General features: G+C 34.6%; 1 protein-coding gene across 1 annotated transcript in view; it reads right to left on the bottom strand.

Moving 5' to 3' along the window:
* Lrp1b (LDL receptor related protein 1B) overlaps nucleotides 1–20345 on the bottom strand; it is a 1711024-nt gene that overhangs the window by 835859 nt on the left and 854820 nt on the right. Inside the window, exon 7 of the mRNA XM_048345540.1 lies at nucleotides 2739–2901. Coding sequence (XP_048201497.1) covers nucleotides 2739–2901 — 163 coding nt within the window. The remainder of the gene's footprint in view (nucleotides 1–2738; nucleotides 2902–20345) is intronic.

Here is a 20345-nt window from a genome sequence, read left to right as displayed (position 1 = left end):
CCATGTGAGGCCCTGAGAGAGAATATTATATACATATATTTTTTTCAGATGTAGAAGTTAGAATTAGTTTAAAACATACAAGTAAATGTGTTTGTTAATAAAATTTCATTAACTGAAATACAGTAAATTCAAAGGAGAACCTGAATAGAGAACTTAGAAAGGCAAAGTCAAATTTCAACAAAATAAACACCAGGAGACTGGTGCTTTAATGAAGTGAGGTTGTGTCATGGTCAGAAGGGTAAACTAATGAAGAGGAGAAGCCAGTAAAGAACTCAGAGTATATCCCACGAAATTAAGAAAAGTGAGGGAAGGAGTGGTCTAGGAGGATGGGTGAGTGTGTTGAAAGTGGTATAATTGTTGTGTTAAAAAATACTACTTGAAAGTACTTAAAATGTCCTTTCACTTTATTATTGTAAGATTTCTCCTGTTTTCCAGTAATATTTTCCCACGATTTTCCCTTTCTTCTTTAAATTTAGCATAAAAATAATTTTCCTTGTGTCTATGAGTTTTCTATCAAATCTGAAGGAACCCTGCAAAAGTTATAATTGTGATTGTTTTCCTTCTTAACTTTTTACTATTATTTTATTCACTTTGAACACAAACTTAATAAGAAAAAAGCAAGATTGTTTCTTTTCTGCACATCCTTACATCCACAGTTGCCTTGTCTTTCTCCTCTAAACCCCAGACATATTTCATCTTTATTTTTAAGTTAAACATCATTTTTTGTATGTGTATATATGTCCTCAAGTTTGAACTCATAACTTGAGTTATTCTCAACAAATTGCATAAATATTATAGAAAGCCCAATGTAACTCAATCCAGAAGGTTAAGGGGAAAATTCACTGTTGCTTTCCTGCATGCATTGCATTGTACTGATCATCTCCAAATTCTTATTTAAAGAAAAATAGAATATAGGCAAAAGTCTTCTATCACAAGCATGACTATATTAAGGAGGGAATGGAGCTTTTCCTTCTCGAACATCTGCAATTCATGATTGAAAACTTTGCTAGAGAGAACAGATAAAAAAAATTCAAAGCACCTATTGTGATAAATGATACACGACAAAATAACATTTAACAGTTACCAGGCCTAGAGGAATTCAGCAGTGAATAAGTTCAAACAACATGTGAGTTTCTTCTAATTCCATTGACAAAAATGACAAAATATGGTTCTTTCTTATAATGACATGGAGAAATTGGAAACCTGAGAACCTAAAATATATTGCTTTTCCAAAAAAGAGATGATGTTCACATGTATTATAATTTAGATTGGCAGTTTTATTTGAAAAGGGTCTCTGTGTATTACTTTGGCAAATGGGGAAGGAAAAGAATAACAGAAATAAAGGAGAAAGGCGATAGCTAGAACATGGTGGACTGTCTCAAGGCTAATTTGAAATTCAGTTAATACAACCAGGGAAAACAATAAAAGCAAATATATGTTTTCAACAGAATGCCAAAGGAATGCTGTTAATACATTTGTAAATTTCCAGTCCCTTCTTACTACTCTTATCCAACCACCCAAACAAATCAGTTAAAATACAACTTCTTTTTACTAACGGCTTATGAAGCATCACTGCAGTCAAGCAACCATCTGCTAAGAATTCAAATAGAACTACATTCAAGAATTATATTACACAGCCTTCCTAGGCAAAGTTCTTACATGCAAGCTGTTCTTGTCAAAGGCAGAACCATTGTGATGATGCATCTTAATATTCAATCAGCCTTTAAGTAAAGAGTGACAAAAGTCCACATATGGATGTCAGCTGTATCTTCTGTAAATATTTTCTCATTTATTGAATGGCGGCTTATGGTACTTCGGATATATTCTAGCACATATTTCAGCCTGAACTGCCTAAGGACTATGAAAGTAATAGCAACAATGAAATTTCAGATTTCAAATCTTTTTGCAAGTTACCTCTTCACCAGCACCAGCTCCTCCACTTAAAGAGGTACATTATGCCATTCATTCAAATAGACTTGCTCAGGATTGACTAGTGAAATAATACATTTATAAGATTCTATGTTGGTTTTATCCCTCACCCTCTAATAATACCTCTAATAATTTAAACTCATTCCTTTTTTGCACTGATTTTTGTAAAGGTCTGGACAAATTTGATGGGGGTTTGAATGATTATCTAAAAGAAGGTCTTATAAAATTAAAAAAAAACACCATTTTAAACAATGAAGTGTCTTGAGAATTTAAAATAAAGAGATATTATCTGAAGAATGTATTAACCCTATATTACTAGGTTTACATATCAGTTATAATTGAAAATAAAGTTAGGGTCTGAATGAACAAGAGAATTCTTACCATTTCAATGTATCAATAGTGCTTTAGAATTCCTGGACATCATCATGAAAACTGTGTATCTCTCAAGCAGTGTTTGTGAAGGTTGCTAACTACAAGCCCCCTTGCTTAGAATTAGAAATTGTCTTTAACCTCTAAGTACTCTGAGGCTCTTCAGTGATCACAATGCAATTCTTGGGAGAGAAGACAGTTTATGTCTTAGGTCAGGCTGGTAATATTGATCTGTTAAGGAACTGGTATAACCAGCTTCTGAAAGGCAATTTATAGCCTTTCTTCCATCCTGCCTACAGGTACTAAAACCAATAAATGTGTTGGGTTTTTGTTTTTGTTTTTTAGTTTCCTGTCTTATTTTACAAAAATGTCTTGCCCTATGTTTACATACTTTTCCCATGGAAATGTTTGCAGATTAAACATAATAAATAATTTCTTACCCTGCTATTGGATCTACTGCTATTGCCTTGGGGTTATGAAGTTCCAGGTCAATCAATGTGACACACACAGACCCATTGTAGTTACAAACAAAGATCCTGTCACCGGCATGATCCACAAAATAGAGATTTCTGGTGATCCAGTCAATTGCCATTTGTTCCACATCTGAAAAATACATATACATAATTGTTGAATTACAGAAGAAAAGCTAGCATCATAAACTAAAGATCATGTACATCTAACCAAATGATAACATTTGATATTTCAAAATAATGGGCATTTGTGTGAAACCTTCACATGAATTTTTTTTTCTGTGCAGAAATAAGTGACTTTCTTATGTAATGTAGAATGCTTCTCAATATTTCATTGTTATGTGAATATTGTGGATGACCTAGACCATTGTATAAATAATCTGCAAATCCCCACATATAGATACATACAATGTTTGCATATATTTTCATTTATCCAAAATAGTTTTGTTTTCTTCCAATGAATACAATAAACCCCATGGCACAATCCCAATCTTTAGTAACAAGTAAAGTAGGTATTCTACATGTTACATGAGCTTCCACCAAACCTTCATTCTCATAACTTGAATTTAAAATGTAGGAAATAGTTGACCTCCTTTGTGGATACAGAAAGTAAGGGATACATAGATTCATTTGCTTATTGGAGATATTCAAAACTTGGAATTAACAGAAACACAGAAGTGATGAGCTGAGATATTTATTTATTATTGTCAAAGTGATGTACAGAGGGGTTACAGTTTCATACATAAGGCAGTGCATACATTTCTTATCCAACTTGTTACCTCCTCTCAGATTTTCCCTGGGCTGTTTTATTGGCCATACTTAAGCATTATAAAGAAGGCATGGTTGAGCACTGACTCAAAGATGATAATGCTTCCTATGTTGTTGGAAATATCCCATCTTTACTGTCACACAAAGCAAGTCATTACCCAAATGTGTCTAATGAGCTCTTCACTTATGGCTAGTGTAGCAGGGAAACTTCATTATGCCCATGTAAATTAGTTACACATAAAATCAAATAACAACTTAGTAGTAGCTACTAGTTGTAGATTATGTAGCTATACAAAAAGTATTTGTGTCTGATTTGAGATTACTCTGTAGATAATATATGCATCATGATATTGCATGACAATTATTATTTATTGACAATTATTATTTATCTTGTAGGAACAATAACTTGAAGCTGATACTTTATTACTCTAGAAGGGATTGTGTATTATGTTCAGTTTAACTTACTGTTTTTTTTCTTTTCATTTCTTCTTTTTGCCAGTCCTGGGGCTTCAAATCTGGGACTGAGCACTATGCCAGGCTTCTGTTTGCTCAAGGCAAGCACTCTACCACTGAGTCAAAACACCACATCTGGCCTTCTGTATATATGTGGTGCTGAGGCATTGAACCCAGGGCTTCATGTATGCGAGGCAAGTACTCTATTACTAGGCCATATTCCCAGTCGTGTTTAACTTAATTTTTTATTATCTTTAAGCAGCTGTAAAAGGAGTGACCATTTAATAAAGCAATTTAAGAATACAATGCATCTTGATCAAATGTTGCCCTTTTCATCATTCTCACCCATCCCTCCCCTATCGACTCCTTTCTTCATTCTTCTTAATTTTGTAAGATATATGTTGGATTCTTGGCTATATCTTCCTCTTCTCTTCTTCATTTGTCTACTTCTTTCCATTTTTACCCCACCACATCTCTTCCAAGTAGTCACTAGCTGGTATCTTATTTTGGGGGATCTTTGCCTTTCTAAGGAGTTACACTATTTCAGTATGCTTATACCTAATCTAAAAATCTTACTTTAAAATTATCTCTCAAAGAATTATTAATCCTCAATTCTAGTAAAGCTGTTTGACTAACAATAGCAGTCTCATTTCTTCAGTAATTCTTTAAATGACCTTTTGGCCTGTATTCATTCTTTTTTGGTTTTTTTTTTTAATGAAAATTATGTTGCCTTTTTGAAAATTATGTAGTCCCTCCTTATACATGGGAATACAATCACTGATACTCACTCGATGGTTGAAATGACAGATAGTAACAATCTTTCTGTTTACTCTGGTTATTCCTATGATGATAACAATTTATTAACAGCAAACAAAAAGCAACAAATAACAAGAACATATGCATTCTTATTTTTCTTGTCCAACCCTTGCCCTTTCCTTCATGGACTGTTCTAAGATTCTCTATGCTTTTCAAACTTATGATAAAAATACTCCTGCAACTGTTTCTGCAGGTGAACTTTGTTCTTATGAATTCTCTCATCTCTCTCCCTCTCTCTCACTCTAAGTTCACATAAAATTTAACAAAGTTGTGTACTTTTCTCTTGTTAACTTGACTTTTGTTACACAAATTTATATATGCCTAGCTAGAGATAGTGAGGTGGATAACTGAAAAGTTATTTACTCCTTCTCCCTTAGATTTTTGTTGTTTTTGTTCAATTTGAAACCTGAGTCTAGACATTTCTCCTATGCTCTGCCTCAGAATTATTCCTCCGTAACATGTGACTTCAGTGAATGATGTCTTAACAGAGAATAGCATAGGTATCTGAACCTCCATTATCTTTCTTAATGGTAGATTGTGCAAGAAGAGAACAGAGGGGCTGGGGATATGGCCTAGTGGCAAGAGTGCTTGCCTCCCATACATGAAGCCCTAGGTTCGATTCCCCAGCACCACGTATACAGAAAATGGCCAGAAGTGGCGCTGTGGCTCAAGTGGCAAAGTGCTAGCCTTGAGCAAAAAGAAGCCAGGGACAGTGCTCAGGCCCTGAGTCCAAGGCCCAGGACAGGCCAAAAAAAAAAAAAAAAAAAAAAAAGAAGAGAACAGAAAGCAGTGTTTTTAAGACTTTCTCTCATACCCTAGAAAGGCAGGTAGAAGCAGATACTGAAATTCATATGATACACAATAGGGCATTGATAATAGCTTCTTTCCTGTACTGCATTTGACATATTTTACAGATCAATAAACATTGAAATATTTCCCAAACTAAAAGAAGATAATGGTTTTTGTTTTTGAACTTCCCCCTGCCCCAGATAACACAATGTTGTGGAATTTAAAAATATAAGTACTTTTCAGTCTGTAGTAATCTGTGAAAGTATCTCTGTTTTTATTTGTGAGTCATTTTGGCATTGTTATATCTGCTAGAGCTTAGTGCCACCGTCTCAAATGCCATTTTAAATACCTAGATTCAGATACAGCCTTGTGGGAGCCCATTTGAGGGCTCATACTAAGCATTCAGTTGCTTTAGTGTGTGCAATTATAAACAAAATTACATACAAAAGAGCTCTTTGACAGCACTCAGAAATTCTTTCAACTCTATCATTTCTGAAAGATTCTCTGTACGCTGAACAATAGCAATTCTTAACAAGCAAACAACTTAGCATCACTAAAAGAGACTAATTAGCCAAACCTTAGTAAGTATGGGACATTAGTTTAGCTTTTGTTTGTTTCTTTTCTTATAGTTGGAGATCCTCTTTGTATTTAATGTAATTTGTTTTAAGATTGAAGAGTTTAGGCAACTGGATTAGATTTCAACAAGCCAAGAGTTACAAGTAATGTTAAGGCGAGGATAATAAATCTCTAATTATCATATGCTTGTAAATAAAGAACACTGAAAGGTCTCAGAAACACAATTTCTGTTTCCTCTGTTGTATTGTCTCTCCTCTTTATCCATAAGTCTTAAAAACTGGATTTTTTTTCACACTATCAGTTTGGGATACTTGTAAACTAGAAAATGCTACAATTTTAAAGAAAGCAATAAATGACTTGATTACTAATAAGATAGACTGTCTATTCTTTTGGTGGTGATGATTAGCATCATTAATTCTTTGACATTTCTTCCTTACAAAAGTTGGAGCTCAGACTATTTTGAGGGCCCTTCCATTGAACAGAATTTGATAGAAATGATAAAGTGATTTCTGAGAAAATCCATAAATGCTTTGTAACTCCTAATTTGGTTTGTCTCTCTCTCTGGATTACTTTTTCCTGTGCAATAAGCTGCCTAGCTGTGAGTACACATGAACAGCTGCAATCAGATGTCTGTCTTAGAAGTGATGACCAACAGAGGTGAACTTAGAAATGCTGACTATAATTTCTTTTTTTTTTAATTACTTATTTATTGTCAAAGTGATGTACAGAGAGGGTAGCGTTACATACGTTAGGCAATGGGTACATTTGTTGTACTGTTTGTTACCTCCTCCCTCGTTCCCCTTCTCCCCTCCCCCTTTCCATGTCCCCCATGAGTTGTTCAGTTGGTTTACACCAAATGGTTTTGCAAGAATTGTTTTTGGAGTCATTTGTCTTTTTATCCTTTATATCTCGATTTTGATATTCCCTTTCACTTCCCTAGTTCTAATACCAGTATGTACAGTACCCAGGGTACTCAGATGAGATACAGTGATAGCGTGGGTACAACCACAGGAAGGGGATACAAGAGGATCACCAACAAAAGAAGCTACGGTTTCATATGGCATATTGAAAGTAAGTACAACAGTGACTATAATTTCTTAAATTACTCACTGTCAGAAGAGCTTTGATAAGCCACTCATGAATTTCCAACCTACAAGATAACATGTATTTTCTGTTTTAGAGGAAACAAAGTTCAGTGGTCATTTGCATTGCCATATATTTTTAAATTAGCTTGGCATTTTCCAAAAATGAGAAGCAAGATTGAAAGAATTGTATTATATCTAAAGATCACTGAATGAAATATAACAAAAAAGGGAAAGGCATATAAGACATGGTTACCGTGGATGTTATAATAATTGCATTGCATGTGAACTTTATTTGTATCGTTCAACAATTGTGCATAATTTAAGAAGAAAAATTCAATGAAATATTGGGGAAAGTCCTGTCAAATCTGCCTAGGTTCATCTGTGCTAGTTGTTTTATTTATCTCAGTTTAATATATTTACTTCTGCAATATATAACATATTTAAAAATTTAAATGTATAAATATGATTTACATCCAACAGAAATGAGATATTATTTTTATGCTCCTTCACATATGTACATGCATGTTTCCATGTTTTCCTTCCTCTCATTTTTGTCTAGTCTCAAGTTTTAGCAAAATTAATATTAAATATTTATGTAATTTTGATTGTATGCAATTTTCTTTTTTTCATTTCTTTATTGTTAATGAAGTAAAGGGAAGTTACAGTTGCATACATAAGGGGGTGAGTACATTTCTTATCCAACTTGTAACCTCCTCCCTTGTTTTCCCCTTCACTCCCTCCATGAATTGTAAAGTTGCTTCACACCATACAGTTTTGTCAGTATTGCTATTGTTTTGGTTTGTCTTTTTATCCTTTGTCTCTCCATTTCAGTATTCCCTTTCCCTTCCCTAGTTCCAATACACATATATACAATTGGAGAACTATGTTCATTGCAGCACAATTTGTCATTGCTAAAATATGGAACCATCCCAGATGCCCTTCAGTAGATGAGTGAATCCTGAAAATGGGGTACAGATACACAATGGAATTCTATGCCTTTGTCAAAAAGAATGACATTACCCAATTCATAAGGAAATAGAAGGACTTGGACAAAATCATACAAAGCCAAGTAAATCAGACTCTGTAGTTTCCCTGACTGGGAATAATTAGTAAATGTCTAGGACAGTACCAGCAGAAGATTGCAATACCTCACTAGCTATGTCCAGATGAAAACATAAGATAATGCTAAAAGAAATGAACTCTGAGTTATGGAAACAAGTGGTTTATCATTGTTGTTATTTTCAACATACCATATGAAATTTTGCCCTTTTTCTTTTGTGTTTCTTTCCTGTGGTTTTACTCCTAATATCACTGTAACTGATTTAATATCCTGGATATTGTATCCAATTTTCTTGAATGATTAGAATGCTTAACATGGAAATATAACCTACCCTACAAAACCTTAGCTTTTCTAAATTGCTTCATATAAAATATTTTGTTATGATTTATTACTACATAATTTTTCAAAAGAATTTTAAAACTCTCTCCCAAGCAGAAACACATATTAGCAATCTATTTCAAATTTGTTGCTATTTCTTTGTTTTGTTTTGTTTTGTTTTTACTTCTTTCACCTTTCTAGTAACACACCCTTCTCCTGTTTCACTCTGAAATGGTTTGAACTTCAGTCAGACTCTGGGGGTTATTTCCATTGACCACTCCATATATCTATTGTTCCTGAAATCAGTGGATAAACAGCTTTGTAGGATGAAGAGTTAGGTTAGTATTCAAGCATATAGTCTCTTTATTACTAGCTACATCTTATGTCCTCCCCTCCAGATGTTCCTAATTAGTTTTTTAGTCTTAACTGGGCTTTTTTTCCATGGAGCATCATCAGAACTCACTTACCAAAGGCCGAGAAATATTATGCGTATTCAATTGTCATTTATTCATCTGAATTTTGTTGTATAAAACTATCTTATATACTTTTCTTCCTCCCTTTCACTTTTGATATTTGTGGGGTTCGTACATTCAAATAAAACTATTTGCTATATTATATGCAGTTCCTGTAAAAATACATAGTTCATAAACATTTATTCAATCTGCAATGTTTAATTGAAGTTTCAAGCCTGAAAGTGACATATCTATTTAGCATTGAAAGTTTACCCTTCTGGGTACTGTTTGAACAAAGGGAGAATTTGAAAAGTGTCTGTTTATAAAGGTCCTACATTTCTTAAGAAGGAGTTGTGTTAGGACAAAGAACATAGAGTAGTGATGATCCTCCACATTTTTCGACAATATTGTACATCTGACTACACATACAGGGAGATATTTAATTTACATGCTAACTCTGGAGAAGGAGCCAAGGAGAGCACAAATTTTGAAGGTATCACAGCAAATCAGAAAATCTCCAAATGCAGATAGTTTCTAGTAAGTTTTCTATTATAATTTTGTGCCAATACTTTAACTTCACATTATGATTCCTATTTTGTATTACCTGTCAATCTGTTATATTGGGAAATGCCTTGTTTTCTTTTTTACATTGGTTTATGTCTCTTCAATGGTTCAGTTAGTAAGTTAACATTTTCCACAAACTACTAACATGATATAATTGCATTTGTTTTTATTTTCATATGTCATAATAATCCTTATCAAGTAGCACCTTTGCTTCAGCCTGGTGTAGAATGAATTAAGTGGAAAGCAAAGGCACTTTCTGCTTGATTCAATAATACAAATGGAAGTTTAGTTAGCCTTGTATGTAAACAGATAGTAGCTGAGTATAGCTAAATCTAATGTTGTTTTTGTTCCACTCTACCTAATGAAAGTATATTCCCTCTTAGACTCCAAATTTATTTTCTTGATTGAATGAAAAGAAGCATTAAGAACATAACTATAGAGGTTACAATATCAGTTAATTCACTTGTAACTAGTTGCATAGCACCTATTGAATCTACTTATAGATTTATAGGTACATTTTAACATTTTAGCTGCCACAATGGACAAACTATGCAATCTATTTTTCTGGATCTGACTTACTTCAGTTATTATATCTTTTCCCCACATCTTTTCACTTCCTTAAAATGGTGCAATATCATTCTGAGGATGAGGAGAATTCCATTACACACACACACACACACACACACACACACACACACACACACACACTATTTACTTCATCCATTCATCCTTTGAAGGGTAGAGGACGATCTGGGCTGATTCCATCTAAGTACCAGGAAATGGGTACTTGTAAGAATGGAGCAAGGGGAAAGGGGTAGATGAATGGAGAGTGGAGAGAATGGAGTTAAGAATCCATTGTTATATCACAAAATTAAGAAAAAATAAGGAAAGGTGTGGTTTAAAGATGGGTTAAATGTTGAAGAAATTACACAGATCAAGATGCATTATACACAAACTGGTTTGTTAAATGGCAAATAGAAACCCAATGCATGTCTTAAAAATAAAGGTAAATGAGGGAAAATCTAGGCTGGGCAGAGTGGGTGCGTATATTGAAAGGAGTGACATAGATCAAGACACACCATTGTCATAACTATTTTGTTAAATGGTAACTTCTTTTGTAGAATACTTAAAGCAAATAAAAATATTCAAAAAAGGAGATCATATCTAGATAGAATAGTCACAAAGATCTACATATAATATAGTCATGATGTGTGGGAAAAGACAAAGGGATAGCTCTCTCTGGTAATGTTTTGGGATTGAATCAAACATTTTTATTGGGTGTTAAAAGCCCTTCTTTCTGTTAGTGAGAAGGGGACACTTATGTCACTTTCCAACTCATATTTCTGCTATTTCCCATTTCTTTCTAACACAAGACCAGACCAATATTATTTCCTATGATGAGTGTATTCACTCAGCAGAGATGTCAGTGTTATCATATTTCTGTATCAGGACACAGCTTTCATTTCCAATTTGGAAAATAGTTCATCCTTATTTGATGCATAAATCAAATGCATTTGTCTTTTGTTCTGTCTGAATCATTTCCCAGTTAATCAGCAAATCTTAAGGCTAGTTCCACCAGAAATGATTCATTGTTTTTGTATCTGATGTTCCACCTCTCATATAGACATTATCTTCTTACCATTTGTATCATTAAAAGAGCTTCTCTGTATTTGTTTTTATTTTTCACATTGTCCTAGTAATCAATTCCAAAATCTTGGGTATGGGATGGAAGTACTTACCACTGAGCTATACTAACAGTTTTTAGCTTTTTGAAACAGTTTCCCGATGAAGCATAATCTAACCAGAATTTTAGATTTTTCTACTTCCATCTTCTAAGTACTAGGATTAGAGGTATGTGCTTCAATGTTCAGTTACAATACATTTATTAACTAGTATCTCTGTTTCCCTTCTTTGACACACCATGATATTCTTTATACAGCATTTAGAGAGATTATTATAAAGCACATATTATATGATGACACATAAAAAAGGAATCAGTACTGTTGCAGCATTCTGCTACGATGTGAATTGCCAATGAAGGAATATCTTAACATATTAATAGAGTCTTATGAGTTATTTTCCTTTCAGATGCCTCCAAAAAAATCATCAGGTTACATGATATGATATGTTGGAGACGTTACCTTTAGCTCTGCCTATGCATAATAACTTAAAATAATACATATTTCACTTAAAAACCATCATCAACATCTTTACAAATATCTTAGTTTAAAAGTGCTAGTAGAGTATTTTCCTCATAACAGTTTGCCACAGAAGGATAGTGGGCTAACATCTTAGGTTTTGTCTATATAAGACTTATTTTATTTTTCTAAAATACCATTGTGCTCTATACATCACTAATGGCCTCCTACTATCCTTAATATAATATCTGAGGTATGAAACATAGGCTATAAGCCTCTGAACTACCCATTTGCTCACATTGTGCTTATATTATTACAGTGATACTTGGGTCTACTCTTTTCCTCTACTTGCAGATAGTTCTGCACCTTAAGATACTTTTATTTGATCTTCCAGAGAAAACAGTCTATAATGTGTGCATGTTTTATGCTCTGTCTTCATTCAAAATATGCTCTAAGTCAGCTTCTCAGAAATGCCTCCCTGAAACAGTAGGTACAAGATGACCACACATTTCTCCCTACACACACACACACACACACACACACACACACACACACACACACACACAGTATGTGTAGACAACAGCTTTAATTTTATCTCCTCTGTAGCATTCATCAATGTCACAATGACATCATTGACACACGCAGTGTGGTACAGCCTCACCTAGAATCTAAGCCTCCTACAAGCACAGATCCTGTAGAAATGAATCAGTGCTGTTAAAACAACTGTGGATAGCTCATGGGAGAAGCTCAGTAAATGTTGTATTTAGACCCTACTGTCACACTCAATAGTAGTCTTTCTTTGGAAATATCTTGCTTAAAGTCCATGTGCTCGCCAAAATTTGGCATGCCATTTTTTTATTTATGCAGAAAAGAAATGTTGAAGGACAATACCTATATAATGTGGGAAGAACAATTAGGGAGATAGTAATTTGTAGGAGTGAGTACTCAGAGTAACAAATAACAGTGTAACAGGGCGTAGCAGCATGTAACAGTGTGAAAGAATGGCAGTAATGGACCAGCATAATACATAAAGGAAGAGAAAATGGGCCCAACAAAATGTTCTTAGGTGGAACTACCACCAAATCCCCTACTGCATTAAAACTGCCATATCTGACACCTACAGCCATACTTTCTACTCAGAAATACCTGGATTCTTTTATCATTATTCATCCCCTATGTAGTATCATTTTCTGACCCTTCATCACAACATTTTGTATTTTCTGTTTAGAATGGAAGTGAATCTAAATATTTGTCATTGAGATAAGAAGAGACAAACAGTAAACAACATTTATTTTTCAAAACATGCATTTATATGTCAGTAGAATTCAGTTACACTATGTTCTTCCTATGAGATATGACCCTTTCTTTGATAGCCATAAAGTCAGATAGACTATTGAGGGTTCATGAAATAGCTTGAAAGTAACAATTAACAGATTTGCCATAGTGGAGTTTCTTGGGGAAAAAATCAGGGAACTTTTTCCCCCTTTAAGGTAAATCTGTGTCACTAACGTAAGATATGATATGAAAAGAGGGTTGTGAAGTATTTTTCATAATATAAATATAAATAAATAGGTGAACTATGCACACAAACACACAGACACACCTCCAGAAACAAGTACACATAAATATACACACATATATATTTTTCCCCCTCATGGAGCCGTATCGGCAGCTGAAGGACATTTAAGACAGCTACAAATGAAGAATGCATTGTCACAAGCTATATTTTTTTCTATGATGGTTGTAATTTATTCAAAATAAATATGGTAAAGTGAAACAATCATACTTAAGAAATGATTGATATTCTATTTCTACACAAGAAACATGCAAAAAATTGCTGTTGATCATTTTGATTAGCTCTCTCAATCTCATTCTATGCTTTCACTTCAGAAGTTTAGAAAGCTACCCTTTCCACACAAATTTCTGCCTGCAGGTCTTCTATATCCTAATCTGTGGGCATCATCCTGCTGGTTTTATCCTTCATATTGTTAAGGATAAAATTTCTTAGAAATAAGATATTTGCCTAATGTAATGTTTCAGTGCCTTTTACATAACTCTGTGTGAAAAAGAACACTGAGGATCACAGCAATAATGGCAGTGACCTCCTCACAAAGATCTTGAATTCTTGGCTTGAAGGGAAGTCCAGTTTACAGACAATTCAGAGGCAGCTCTGGAAGCAGCAGCAGTAATGGGGACTTGATTCCAGCAGGGCTCCAATGCAGGCCTCAGAAACAATGGCTTCTTGGGTTCTGTGTCCTTCTGGGTGTCATTTTCAAAGGTTTTTTTTATTATTAAATTCTCTTTTATGTTTTTCAAGAATAACTGAGTACAAGCTGTCTTTAACAAGTACTTTAATAAGCAATTCTTAATTATATATAGTGAAATAATTCTACTCTTGCACAGAATGTAGAATGGGAATCCTCACCATAAAAATTATTCATAGAGACATAATAAATCTTCTTTAATGAGAGATTATGACTTTATAATTTATCAAACTTAATTTTGACTCTAAAGTATCAATATATCTAACACACACATCTTCATGACTAGAGAGGGTTTTTATACAGATAACTGCAATTATTAATTCATACAAGTAAAAATAGTGCATCAAACCACAGGAATTCCATAGATGTTTTCTTGCTGTTGTAAGTTAAATACTATTACCCAACATTGAAATCTAAAATAGAAGCATATTTGTCTATGGAAAGCTCTGTAAGTGTGTGTGTGTGTGTGTGTGTGTGTGTGTGTGTGTGTGTGCACGCACATGTACAGTTTTAAAACCAGTAAGCAATATTTTCTAGCCTACTATTTCTAGCATATTTTAGAAGCATGTTTGACAAGTTTAAAGGGTTAGAAAATTGGACACATTGCTCATCCACAGTATATTATATAAGGCTTTCTTAAACATGATGAGTTGTGTGTATATGTGTGTGTGATTGTTTATTTGTTTACTTATTTATTTTTGGTGCTGGTCCTGGGTCTTTCACTCAGAGCCTGGGTCACTCGCTATGAGCTTTTATGCTCCAGGTAGGCACTGAAACACTTGAGCCACAGCTACACTTCCAGTTCCTTGAATATGAATTGGAGATTATAGTGTCTTATACTCTTGGGTCCAGTCTGGCTTTCAACTATGATGCTCAGATTTGTGTAGTTAGGAGTACAGGTATAAGACCCTGGCACCTGGGGACTCTTAAGTTGAGAAATATATAAATAGTAAGATTTAAAGTTAAAAATACTAATTGTACTTAATATATAAAATAGGTTCTTTTAAATGACAATATAAAACAAGGATATTGAAAAATATCAATATACTCCTTTTAGTGTTTTCAGGGTATCTGTTTTAATTTTGAGGTCTTTGATCCATTTGGAATTGACTTTGGTGCAGGGTGATATATAAGGATCTAGTTTTAGTTTGTTGCATGTGTTGAACCAGTTTTGCCATTTGTTAAAGAAGCTATCTTTCTTCCTGACTACTTTTTTTAGCTCCTTTATCAAAGATTAAGTAGGCAAAGTTCTGTGGGTTCATTCCTGGGTCTTCAGTTCTGTTCCATTGATCTTCAGGCCTGTTCAGTGCCAATACCAAGCTGATTTTATTACTACAGCTTTATAATACAGCTTGAAGTTGGGTATTGAAATTCTTCCAGCACTGTTCTTTCTGCTTAGGATTGTTTTGGCTATTCTGGGTCTTTGATTGTTCCACATGAATTTCTGGATTGCTTCCTCTATTTCATTTAAAAGTAGTGTTGGGATATTAATGGGTATTGCATTGAATTTGTAGATAGCCTTTGGCAATATTGCCATTTTGATTATATTAATCCTCCCCATCCAGGAGCATGGGAGGTTTTTCCATTTCCTTAGTTCTGCCTTAATTTGATTTTTCATGTTTTAAAAGTTCTCATCATAGAGGTCTTTCACTTCTTTGGTTAAGGTTATTCCCAGGTATTTTATGTTTTTGGGGGCTATAGCAAAAGGAGTTGCTTTCCTGATTTCAGCCTTGGCGTTCAGGTCATTAGCATATAGAAAGGCCATTGATTATTGAGGGTTTATTTTATATCCTACAACTTTGCCAAAGTTTTCGATCAGCTCTAGTTACTTGGGAGTAGAGTCCATGGGGTTCTTTAGGTATAGGATCATTTCATGATCTGCAAAGAGAGAAAGTTTAACTTCATCTTTTCCTATTTGTATCTACTTTATATTTTCTTCTTGCCTAATTGCTCTGGCTAGGAATTGTAGAAATGCTACAAATCAAAGAAAGGATGGACCAATGGAACAGCATCAAACTGCAGAGCTTCAGAAGGGCAAAGGACATAGCTCGCAAGATAAAAAGAAAGCCCGCAGATTGGGAAAAGATCTTTACCGGCCATACAACGGACAAAGGCCTCATGTCTAAAATATATGTAGAACTAAAAAAATTACATTCCTCCAAAACAAAACTGCAAAGAACCAATAGCCCCCTCAAGTGGGCTAAAGACTTAAAAAGAGACTTCTCCATGAGGTAATGAGAATGGCCAAGAGATATATGAAAAAGTGCTGTACATCACTGGCCATAAAAGAAATGCAAACCAAAACAACATTGAGATTCCATCTCACCCCAGTAAGAATGTGCTATATCAAGAAAACTAACAATAACAAATGTTGGAGGCGATGTGGCCAAAAGGCAACCCTACTTCATTGTTGCTGGGAATGTAAACTGGTAGAGCCACTCTGGAAAGTGGTATGGAGATTCCTCAGAAGGCTAAACATAGAGCTCCCCTATGACCCAGCTGCCCCACTTTTCGCCATCTACCCAAAAGACCACAAACAAGAACACACTACAGCCACCAGCACAACAATGTTCATCGCAGCACAATTTGTCATAGCTAAAATATGGAACCAACCCAGATGCCCTTCAGTAGATGAGTGGATCAGGAAAATATGGTACATATACAATATGGAATTTTATGCCTCTATCAGATAGATTGGCATTCCCCCGTTTGTAAGGAAATGGAAGGACTTGGAAAAAATTACAGTAAGTGAAGTGAGCCAGACCCAAAGAAACATGGACTCTGTGGTCTCCCTCATAGGGAATAATTAGCACAGGTTTAGGCTAGTCACAGCAGAGGATCACAAGAGCCTTATAGCTATACCCGTATGAACACATAAGCTGATGCTAAATGAAATGAACTCCATGTTCTGGAAATGACTGTTATATCACTGTTGTAATTACTTTCAACATGCCATGTGAAACTGTAGCTTCTATTGTTGATGATCCGCTTGTATCTCCTTCCTGTGGTTGTACCTGCACTGTCACTGTATCTTATCTGAGTACATTGGAAACCGTCTATAGTAGTGTTAGAACTAGGAAAGTGAAAGGGAATACCAAAATCGGAGACACAGGTCAAAAAGACAAATGACTACAAAAGCAATACTTGCAAAACTATTTGGTGTTAATCAACTGAACAACTCATGGAGGGAGAGGGAAAAGGGGGGGGGGGGGCGAGGGGAGAATGAGGAAGGAGGTAACAAACAGTACAAGAAATGTATCAAATGCCTAAAGTATGAAACTGTAACCTCTCTGTACATCAGTTTGACAATAAAAAAATTATAAAAAGAAAAAAAGAAAATATCTATATAAATTTTCACATTAAAAATAATGTTACTACAGGACCTTACTACAAGACATAATCAAGTAAATGTGATCACTAAAGATATAAAACTAAGGACAAAATAAAAGTTTTTGTACCCAAGTGGTAAAACCACAGTTTTTAGATTGAATAATTATGTTTGCAATTTCATGATTTCTGAGTTGTTTGCCAAATAACAAGCAAGCTTGGGAAGTTACTTCATGTTACTACAATCTCAGGAGACACATACACCTGCCATAATGTCAATTCATTAATTCTTCATTAACTGGAGAGTACAGTAACATAGTCACCACCAAGATCTATCCTAAAAATATTGAAAACATGCAATCAAATAAAGAAGATGGTATACCAGACTTCTCAGTTTTCTGAGAGATTTACAATATTTGTACTCACTTAATTACAAAATTCTACATGTTTAAAAGCTGAAATACTTGAGAATGAGAAGCCACAAATTAGTCTAACATATATCAACATATATATGTATATATACAAACATATATATACATATATGTGTGTGCATTTTGTATGTGTATGTATGTCTATGTACGGGTATATGTGCATGCATATATGAATATGTGTGTATATATATGTATATGTGTATGAAAATTCATGCCTATATTATATAAAAGTATTATTTTATGCAACCCATACAAAACAGATCCATATATTAAGCAATTTTGGAATCCTTCCTTATATTTATGTACACATATATATGCCATTTTACCTTTTCATATTACAGTTTTAATATACTGTTATCCAACTCATGAAAATTTTGTTACAATTCAACAGCAAGATACTTGATAACACCCACAACTCTACCTTAGTGTTAGTATATATTCCAGGGTATCCTCCTTAACCACAAATTAGCTTTTGTGCCAGGCCACATCCAGGAAAGAATATTAAATACTTCTAAATTTTTACCACACATGTGATTTCTTTCATCTGCTAGTCAGAGACAGACTTTGCTCTGGACCCCAAAGTCTCAGGGCATATGATAATTGAATGCTTTACCTATGTTTTTGAACTCCTAGGAAGAAGAGCTTAAAAATGTGTTTTAGTTTTTTTCCCGAGGAATTCTATATTACCTTCCACACACAACCTTTTGGGGATTAGCCACAAATATAGTAAAACATAAAAAAAACAATGAACAATCAATTTTAAAGTCTGGGAGACTTTTAAAATAATCTTCTTGAAGTATGTAACATAAAACACAGATAATTGAGATGACAGTATATATTAAAGTACATATTCACTCTCAAATTGCATCCTTAGCAACAAGCTCCAATACAGAAGCACATAGGCACATCATGAGCATAGCAGTAAATTGGTCAGTAATCAAAGGGATGAAAAAATCATTAACTACACAAAGTTCATAGATACTGTATAGAAAATATATTCTAACTCAATTATTAACACAATAATGTCATTGTATATCTGCAATGATGATTTTATATAACATGGCAGTCATTTTTCCAAATGCCTTGTATCCAAGGGAACATGTTTAAGAAATAATGCTGTGATGTTGTGAGAAAATGAAGTCATACACATTGTAATTGGATAAGAGATGAATGGAAAGTAGCAGTATGGAGATTCCTCAGAAGGCTCAATATAGAACTCCCCTATGACCCAGCAGCCCCACTGTTGGGTATCTATCCAAAAGCCCACAAACAAAATCATAGTAATGCCACCAGCACAACAATGTTCATCGCAGCACAATTTGTCATAGCGAGAATCTGGAACCAATCCAGATGCCCCTCCATAGATGAATGGATCAGGAAAATGTGGTACATATACACAATGGAATTTTATGCCTCTATCAGAAAGAATGACATTGTTTCATTTGTACGGAAATGGAAGGACTTGGAAAAAGTTATACTAAGTGAAGTGAGCCAGACCCAAAGAAACATGGACTCTATGGCCTCCCTTATTGGGAATAATTAGTACAGGTTTAGGCAAGCCATAGCAGAGCATCACAAGGCCCAATAGCTATACCCTTATGAACACATAAGATGATGCTAAGTGAAATGAACTCCATGTTATGGAAACAATTGATATATCACAGTTGTAACTACTTTCAACGTCCTATGTGTATGTGTAGTTTCTATTATTGATGATGTTCTTGTATCACCTTCCTATGGTTGTACCTACACTATCTCTGTGATCTTATCTGAGTATATTGGAAACCATGTTTAATGGTATTGGAAATAGGAAATTCAAAGGGAATACCAAATTTGAGAGACACAGGGTAAAAAAAGAGAAATAACTACAAAAGCAATACTTGCAAAACTGTTTGGTGTAAGTGAACTGAACACCTGGGGGCGGGAGGGAAAGGGGGAGAGGGAGGGGGGCATGAGGGACAAGGTAACAAACAGTACAAGAAATGTATCCAATGCCCAACGTATGAAACTGTAACCTCTCTGTACATCAGTTTGATAATAAAAATTTGAGAAAAAAATAAATAAATAAAATAAAGTCATCAACCTTTAAAACAAAAAAGAAAGTAATGAAATACAAATATATCCTTCTCTTTTTGACTCCATAGACAGACAGACAGACACACACACACACATACAGACACACACACACACACACGAGGTTCAAATTACAAGAATATGAGGGTACTAGAAGGAGACGGTATGTTTATATCAGAAATATGAAGGTTCCTCAAAAGACTAAGCACAGAGCTTCCCTATGATCCAGCAATCCCACTCCTGGGCATTTATCCAATTGACCTCAAACCAGGCCACACTAAAGCCACCAGCATGCCATATTATTGTCAGCATTGTTTACCAACGTCAATCAATGAATCATTCCAGTGCACCTCAGTGGATGAATAAATCAAGAAAATGTGGGGCTGGGAATATGGCCTAGAGACAAGAGTGCTTGCCTCATACACATGTAGCCCTGGGTTCAATTCCCAAGCACCACATATAT

The sequence above is a fragment of the Perognathus longimembris genome, chromosome 4 (assembly GCF_023159225.1).
Source record: "Perognathus longimembris pacificus isolate PPM17 chromosome 4, ASM2315922v1, whole genome shotgun sequence".
NCBI classification, from domain to species: Eukaryota; Metazoa; Chordata; class Mammalia; order Rodentia; family Heteromyidae; genus Perognathus; species Perognathus longimembris.
This window is presented reverse-complemented; position numbering and strand designations above follow the sequence as displayed.